The sequence below is a fragment of the Chelonoidis abingdonii genome, chromosome 25 (assembly GCF_003597395.2).
Source record: "Chelonoidis abingdonii isolate Lonesome George chromosome 25, CheloAbing_2.0, whole genome shotgun sequence".
Lineage (NCBI taxonomy): Eukaryota > Metazoa > Chordata > Testudines > Testudinidae > Chelonoidis > Chelonoidis abingdonii.
In genome coordinates this window covers 9,917,972-9,926,726 of record NC_133793.1, presented here as the reverse complement: position 1 = coordinate 9,926,726, position 8,755 = coordinate 9,917,972, and the positions used below count along the sequence as shown (strand labels likewise).

At 47.8% G+C, this 8,755-nt stretch overlaps 1 protein-coding gene across 1 annotated transcript in view; it reads right to left on the bottom strand.

Annotated features, from left to right (window-relative positions):
- Positions 1-1,734: 1,734 nt before the first annotated feature.
- LIN28A (lin-28 RNA binding posttranscriptional regulator A) overlaps positions 1,735-8,755 on the bottom strand; it is a 30,647-nt gene continuing 23,626 nt past the window's right edge. The window contains exons 3-4 of the mRNA XM_032802944.1: positions 4,355-4,539; positions 1,735-1,948 (exon numbers count right to left, since the gene is read on the bottom strand). Coding sequence (XP_032658835.1) covers positions 1,735-1,948; positions 4,355-4,539 — 399 coding nt within the window. The remainder of the gene's footprint in view (positions 1,949-4,354; positions 4,540-8,755) is intronic.

The window sequence follows — 8,755 nt, the reverse complement described above, 5'->3', positions numbered from 1 at the left end:
GTGGGGGTGGGAGGGGCCTTGCATTGAAAGGGCAGCTGTCCACAGGAACAAATAAATAAAGGCAGAATAGAGGGGTGGGGGAAGGCAAAGTGGGGAGAGAAGGCAGCAGCTTTTAACTGACAGAAGGTCACCCTGTTCCTACAGGAAAGGAAAGGAAAGGAAAGGACCGAGCCTGCAGCCCTTATGCTCTAAAAAGGGCATTACAGATGCATATGGACTGGAGAATTGGGCCCTAATAAAGAGAGGAACAGAAGCAAATTGTATACAATATAGATCTGATTCAAAGTCTATTGAAGTCAATGGGAAGACACATTTTTTCACTGTGCTCTAGATCGGCCCCTATAGGCACAGGGCGACATTAAATATATTCCACTGTAGGTGCTCTCCCCTGTAACGGCTTTAAAAACAGTGTGTGCGTGGGGGAGGAAACATGGCTTCTTCCTCTGCTGGACCCTGCATTGCAGCCCTGGGCAATGAGGACCCACCATGATCGATTCCAAGACACGTGCTTCCGTGCCTCCTGCCCCTGAGGCAATGCCGCCGCTCGCGTACCAGCCTGCACGCTGACAGCGAGTGGCAGATTCCGGCAGGGCTGGAAGACCACCTCCTCCAAGTTTTGCATCTGCCTCATTTGTTACAGTTTTGGTGTCGCCATGGTTTCCTTCCAACTAGGCCACGAGTTCCTTTGATCTGTCTCTTGCTAATATAGCCAGACATTTACAAAAAAAAATCAGCATTACATTACAATGGCTCAAGAAACCCCAAGTTTAGTTAAATGCTAGGAGCCGAGGTCCGAGCTCACTGACATCATTTTAGAAGGCCCAGGATTGGCCTCTAGAAAAAGGCCTTTTCATGCTAACTTCTATCAACTCCTTCCCCTCCCTCACAAACTGGGAGAGGACAGGGATATAGGTGAAGTCTGGGTGGCTCTGAAACGAAGGGCCTTCAGAGGGGAGCAGGTCCCAGCAAGGCTACAAACCCCTCAGTCCAGCCTGGAAAACCTTAAATAAATTAAGAGGCTCTTCCTAATTATTTCAGGGCCAGCTAACCCTTAATTCAAGAGAGGCGTGCTGTTCCACCATTCCCCTGCGGGTCTCAAAAACCCCGGACAGTGGATATTCCTGGGCAAGCAGCAATCCTGGGCGAGATCCATTTGGCTCGCCTGTGTCGAGCAAGAACAGATTGCTCACTAGTTTCTAGCTTGCCATGGAGAACCGGTCTCTGTTCTCCTGCTAGGATGGAGGCATCGGTCCTGCTCCACCCAAAATGACCCCAGGGGTTCACAAACACTACTGGGAGTTTGTTTAAAAACGTAAAAATCACCGAACACAGGGAAAGAAACTAGAGCGGCATGTGGCTTTTGGTTGGAGGAAGTGGTTAGGTACAGGGTTACGGTGCTGCTCCTTCTCCCACTTTTGGAGCTGGGCATCTGGACAGAGGGGTAACCGGGTTCTTCCCACTCAAAGTGTGTGTGGGGAGGATGAGATCTGTGCTGGGATTTTGTAACCAACATACAACCATCCCAGTCCCTCTGTCCGGATACAAGCGCTATAGCCTGGCAGGTTGTATCCTACAGTTTGAGCTGCCACCCTCCCTCTCATCCCTTCTTTATACCAACCCCCCTACATCATGACGGCAGAGACTGCTCGCTGCTCCCCCTTTGCTGACCGATCCCTTGCTGAAGCCTTTTGATCCTGATGGAAATCTCCCTCCCCATCCCCCAATCCCCCACCATCATTCTCTGGTTTCAGGAAGAAGGGACGAGCTGTGCATTTCTTCTTCCTCCCGGAAGTAGGCGGGCTTTCCCTGAGAGCTGGGCGATTGCTGTGCTTTGATGGGGCAGTTGGCAACCATGTGGGTGATGCTCTGGCAGAAGTGGCATTTCTTTGGCTGCGGCGGCAGCTTGCATTCTTTGGCATGATGGTCCAGCCCACCACAGTTGTAGCATCTAGGAAGAGGAAGAGGAGAGATGGAGATCCGGGGAGAGAAATTAGTGTGTCAGAGTATGGTCATTCCAGCTGCCAGTGCTGCTTAAAGCTTTCCCAGTTGCCTCACCTTGTTACGCCCTGAGCATGAGCTGTAGCACATGGGACCCCTGCAGGTGGGGAGAACCAGGTGGTTTCCCAGCCCTGACTGGTGTCCCCATGACTGCAGTAATCAATGTATGGAGATGTTGTGGTCATCAGACTGCGACAGAACTCACATCGTCCTGCTCCAAAAGTGGAGGAAAATCTCCATAGAGTCTGTGAGAGAGAGCTGACTAATCCTGATTCCATCCAGGAGAGTTAACGGGAGAAGGGTGTTCCAAGTGATTACCCGCCTGCAGAAAATGGCTAAGTCACTTTGGGGGGGCGGGGGGAAAACCAGAGGTGTAGTTTGGGGGATTGCCCCCCCCCCCCCCAAGCAGAGGTGGGGCATGGGGGCACAGTGTTATGTGCTGCTGGGCCCCTCCATTTCTACAAGTGCTCACTGAAGCTGAACACTGCCTCCTAGGTCCTAGTGCCAGTCGTTCTCCCCTTCTGTGTGCTGGGAGCCTTCCTGTTTTCTGTGTAAAGGGGTGTGGAGGAAATGAGGGAAGGGGAGGTGAGGGAGTGGGGAGGGGGGAAGAGGCAATGCGGAAGGAAGGGGTAGGGGTATATAGGTATGAGGGGACAGAGATGGAGAGGAAAGAGGATGGGGGAATTACGGGGGGGAAGTGGGAGCCTGGCATGTGGAGTCCCCTTGGCAGCAGCTGGGGTTCCCCCGTTAAGCAGGCCTATTGAACCCTCACCCTGACAAGCCCAACCCCCCTACATCTGGACCCCTCCAGTGAGTCCCATAAACACAGACCCCCATCCCACCTGATCCCCAAGCAGCTGCACCTAGACCCCTACCCTAACAATCCCACTCCCCCAGACCCCGAAGCCCCCCCACACCCAGACCCCTCCTGCCGATATGGTCCACTGAAATCATAAAAAGATACTAATCAAATTCTGCCAAGCCTACTTTCAGTGTATTTTTCTGACTTTTGTCCACATTTTCATTTTAAGTCCTGCATCTCTATGATCAAATTACCAAAGCTGAGAAAAAAAAATCAAAACAAAACAAAACCAAAAAAAGACCCCAAATGGATTTAAATCCCCTTGCAGAAGCCACTCATTGGAAATGGATGGCTGCAAACAGGGTGTGCTTTCCACAGCCTGTGAAATGGACTTCACACCACCACCAGGGGACAGCACTTTCAAGCAGCCGTGCTGATGCCAGCCTAGGATGTAAGGAACCCCCTTGCAAACTCAGGGTGGGAGGGGAACCTCGCCTCTGGGCTGCAAAGCTGCGGTGGGGTGGGAGACTTTGCTCGGCTGTCTGGCCATTTCCTGAGCAGTCACGGATCTCACAACGCTGGGCTTTTATGAGAGAAAATTACCCTTTCCCTCCCCCAATTTGGTGTGTGGCTACAGCTCCATCCTGAACACACGCAAACAGAAAGTGAGCATTGGACCATGCCATTCAGCTCTGGGTGTTTTTGACCTCTGGCCTTTCACTTCTGGTTTTCTGCCCTCTCCCAGAAATCTGCATCTGACACTCATTAAAAGCTGAAGGAAGCCTCTTTCAGGGGAAGGCCGCTGCCCCTCCTACCCCCAGGAGCCCTGTGGCAGGAACCCTCCTGTTCCCAGTGGCGCTGTGATATTCAGCCTCATGCCTTCCCAGCTGTGTCCCAAAGGCCCAGCAGCCAGATGGGGTCTCCCCAGCCCAGCTCCTTTTTTTAATCAGCCCCTTTAATATCAATAACCCCCAGCTCCACTAACAGTTCTGTGTTTGTCCTGCAGAGCTCCCCCGCAGAGTCACAGACGACACACATATGAGGTGTCTGTCCATTGGGGCCTTGTGTAGAAGCTACACTGGTGGTCTCTGCTGGTTGCCAGCAGTATAGAACCAGGCTTACCTTGATGACCTCCTCAGAAGCAGAGTGGCAACGACCTGCCCTTCTCCAACAGGGAAATTTCCTTGCAGAAGTGGATACCTTTGGGTCTTGGATAAACTGCAGAATCTTAGCCCGGGCCCCAAAGGAGGCAGAAGATTCTGGGGCATGTTTGGAAATGAAGAGGTGCCAAGTGACCGGACACAGAACAAGTGTTTCAGAGGAAGGAATGATACAAACAGAGGGGTGGGTGGACGGCAGATGGGTGGGGAGGGTGTTACCACATCAGAACATAGTCCACAAACCAGTCTTGACTATGTGTCTCCTACCACCCTGCCCTCTGCCATGAAGCCCTCCTCCATATGGCTCAGGTCAGGTGCTAGGCTGATCACAAAGCCCTTGGAGATCAGTTGCTGCTGTCTGATCTCTGTGCATCCCTTGCCCTGCTGCCCTTACCTGTCTCCTTTCGATCTGCGTTTCTGCAGGTTCTTCCCCTTTGGTCTCCTCTCGCTCCCAATGCAGAACACGCCCCCTGGGCCAGTCACTCGGATGGACTCCAAGCCTTTGGATGACTTCTTGAAGGTGAACTCGACTGCCTCGCCTTCTTTCAGGCTGCGGAATCCCTCCATGTGGAGCTTGCTCTAGGAGGCCAGAGAAGGGAAAAAAGGGTTAGACATTGTGAGAAGACCCAGTTTCCTGTGGCACAGCGAGAAAAGAACCACATTCCCCAGGTTGCAGTCCCATTGGAACAAGGGCATTCTCTTTCCACCGTGGAGCTTGACAAAGGATGGACAGACACAAGGATGCCCGAGTGCTTACTTCCCCAGAGACACTTCTGGAAGATACGCTGACCTGAAAGGGTTGCTTCATAGACCAGTGGCTCTCAACCTTTCCAGACTACTGTACCCCTTTCAGAGTCTCATTTGTCTTGCGTACCCCCAAGTTTAATCTCAATTAAAAAATTACTTGCTTTCAAAGTCAGACATAAAAATACAACCTGTCACAGCACATTATTACTGAAAAAAAAAAAAATCAGACTCTCTCATTTTTACCATATAATCATAAAATAAATTGATTAGACTATTAATATTGTACTTACATTTCAGTGTCTAGTACATAGAGCACTATAAAGAAGTCATTGTCTGTATGAAAGTTTAGCTTGCAGTGACATCGCTAGTGCTTTTTATGTAGCCTGTTGTAAAACTAGCCAAAGATCTAGATGAGTTGATGTACCCCCTGGTTCAGAACCAGGGCTGTCAGGCGATTAAAAAAATTAATCACGATTAATCACACTGTTAAACCATAATAGATTACCATTTCTTTAAAGATTTTTGGATGTTTTCTACATTTCAAATACATTCATTTCAATTACAACACAGAATGCAAAGTGTACAGTGCTGGCTTTATATTTATTTTTGATTACAAATATTTGCTCTGTAAAAAACAAAAGAAATCATATTTTTCAATTCACCTCATACAAGAACTGTAGTGCAATCTCTATCGTGAAAGTTGACTTTGGAAATGTAGAATTACATACAAAAAACCTGCACTGAAAAATAAAACAAACAATGTAAAACTTTAGGGCCTACAAGTCCAATTAGTCCTCCTCCTTGTTTAGTCAAACAGGTTTGTTTATATTTGCAGGAGATAATGCTGCCTGCTTCTCGTTCACAATATCACCCGAAAGCGAGAACAGGCATTTGCATGGCACTGTTGTAGCCAGCATTGCAAGGTATTTACATGCCAGATATGCTAAAGGTTCATATGTGCATGGCCAGCAGGTATAATAGGCCCGCAGCCGTGGACTTCTGGTTGCAGGGTTTGGGAGGGCATGGGCGGAATGGGCATAGCTGGGGACTAACCTCTCCAGAGTGGGGCTCCACTCGCCACCCATGCATATGTCCCTTGATGCTTCAACCCCCATCCCAGAGAGCATGCATCCATGCTGATGACTGGTTCTGCTCAATAACGATCCAAACCAGTGTGGACCGACGCATATTCATTTTCATCATCAGAGTCAGATGCCATTAGCAGAAGGTTGATTTTATTTTTTGGTAGTTTGGGTTCTGTAGTTTCTGCATCAGAGTGTTGCTCTTTTAAGACTTCTGAAAGCATGCTCCACAGCTCGTCCCTCTCAGATTTTGGAGGGCACTTTCAGGTGTTAAATCTTGGGTTGAGTGCTGTAGCTATCTTTAGAAATTTCACATGGGTATCTTCTTTGCATTTTGTCAGATTTGCAGTGAAAGTATTCTTAAAATGAACAACATGTGCTGGGTCATCATCTGAGACTGCTATAACATGAAATATATGGCAGAATGCAGGTAAAACAGAGCAGGGGACATACAATTCTCCCCCAAGGAGTTCAGTCACAAATTTAATTAACTAATGCATTATTTTTTAACAAGTATTATCAGCACGGAAGCATGTCCTCAGGAACAATGGTCGAAGCATGAAGAGGCATATGACTCTTTAGCGCATTAGGCGTGTAAATATCTTGTGACACCAGCTACAACAGTACCATGCGAATGCCTATTCTCACTTTCAGGTGACATTGTAAATAAGAAGCAGGCAGTGGTATCTCCCGTAAATGTAAACAAACTTGTTTCTCTTAGTGAGTGGCTGAACAAGAAGTAGGACTGAGTGGACTTGCAGGCTCTAAAGTTGTACATTGTTTTGTTTTTGAATGTAGTTATGTAACCAAACAACATTTGTAAGTAGCACTTATGAAAGATTGCACTACAGTACTTGTATGAGGAACTGAAAAACACTCTTGTTTATCATTTTTACAGTGCAAATATTTGTACTAAAACTAAAGTGATCACTGTACACTTTGTATTTGGTGTTGCAATTGAAATTGATATATTTGAAAATGTAGAAAAACATCCAGAAATATTTAGTAAATTTCAATTGTTATTCTATTGTTTAACAGTGCGATTAATCACAATTAATTTTTTGAGATAATCGCCTGAGTTAACTGCGATTAATCGACAGCCCTATTAAGAACCACTGTCATAGACAACTAAGAACACACAGTTCATGAGATGGTGAGTATTCGCCCATGAAAGTTTATGCTCCAACACGTCTGTTAGTCTATAAGGTGCCATAGGACTCTCTCACTTTTTACAGATCCAGACTAACACGGCCACCCCTCTGATACTTAAGAACACACAGTGTGTTGGATGGCTCCCCCTGCTGGCAGTCTCAAGTCAATAGGTCACGTAGACTGAACAGCTTTTACTCCCAGAGGGGGTCCCTTTAGGATCCGAACTGAGACACAGACGTCGTGACGGGAGACCGGCACTGCCCGGTCTATACCTGTTCTTGGGTTTTAGTTTCCGCAGCTCTCTCTTTAATAACCTGGAGCCTTTGATGAACGCAGATACACAGCCACAGAGGAGATCCATACCAAAGCCAAGATGAGAGTGGAATTCAGATAGATTTGTTGCCAATACTAGTCAATCGTGCCATGAAAGTGATTACAGACCCCTTCCCCCAGACCCTTGCTTGATTTCACCTGGTGCTCTCCATTTGGGGAATTAAGGTTGCAATCCTGCAAGCTTCCCAGGGCCCCGGATGTCAGCTAGAATCATGGGTTTCCAGCAGCTTGCAGGATCAGAACCTCCATTGTAAAACAGAGTCCTGCACTGAACTGCCCAATTGCAGGTTTTGAAGGGGTGCACTTGCTAATGTTTCCACGAGAGTTTCTCAGCGGAACGGAGCAATAAAAGGAAACTTTCCCTGGGGCCGAGCGTGGCAGCACGCAGCCACAGTTTTCCAAGATGATATGACAGAGATGATGCAAAAGGAATTTTATTTATGAATTCAGCTTGTCCCAGTTCTGCGATCCTTTTCATCCAAGCGTTTTACAGAAAGATGCTCCACTGGAGTGAGATTGCTGGCCAGGGGCACAGCTGAACCCAAATTATACATGTCATTTTCACCACAGTTCTGTAGTCAGTGAAAAAAGTAGCCCACAATAAATACACAACTGTTAGGGTGAGGAAGGTCTATGCTAGTTGATAACCTCTGCTATCAGTCAGACAAAACTGGTTTCAAAACCAAATTCAAGAATCTGATAGAATTAAATTTCAGCTGCTTGCGTAATGGTGAAGAAAACCATTAATGGTATGAAAATAATTCATCCTACTAGGTTTCATCCATTCTAGGAAAGCACGATCATGAGGAGTTCTAGTGGAAGGAATTCAGGCATTTGTACTGCTTTCACTATTATAATATCTGAGCCCCTTGGACAAGACTGACACCCTAAGCCATACCCCTACCCCCTCCAGCTGGTCCATGCCAGAGGGGCCACCAGATGATGCAAGGCTATTGATACCAGTCTGTATGGGCCAAGGAGATATTTACCAGCTCATATGGAAATGTCTGCTTTTGGGGAGGGGGAGGGGTGAGTAAAGAGTTAATTTGCAATTTGTCTGGAGGAAGTGTGTGTGTGTGTGTGTGTGTGTGTGCGTGCGTGTGGTTTAAAATAACCTTCCCAGCATTTTAGCAACTCCACCTATCCTGCAACAGCCCTGTGGCTGGCAATCCCCAGGCCCCGCTCAGGCAGTTCCCCTCTCCCTCCAGCAGCCTTGCCCTCAGCTCCCTGCCCATCTGGTCCTCACGCTGCTCTTTGCGATCAGGATTTAAATGAATGGAGCATTCCCACCATTCATGTGTTACTCAGTAACCCAGGTCATGTGATCTGCCACAGCCCATTCTTTGCAGATGGTAGGAAAATGCCCCATATTTAGACTTACACACACCCTAAGGGGAGAGAATTCACATCTTTTCCTCTCCCTCTCCTCACAAGGAAACACTGCGGCCTCCCAGCCATCCCCCCACTCTCTCTGCACACGA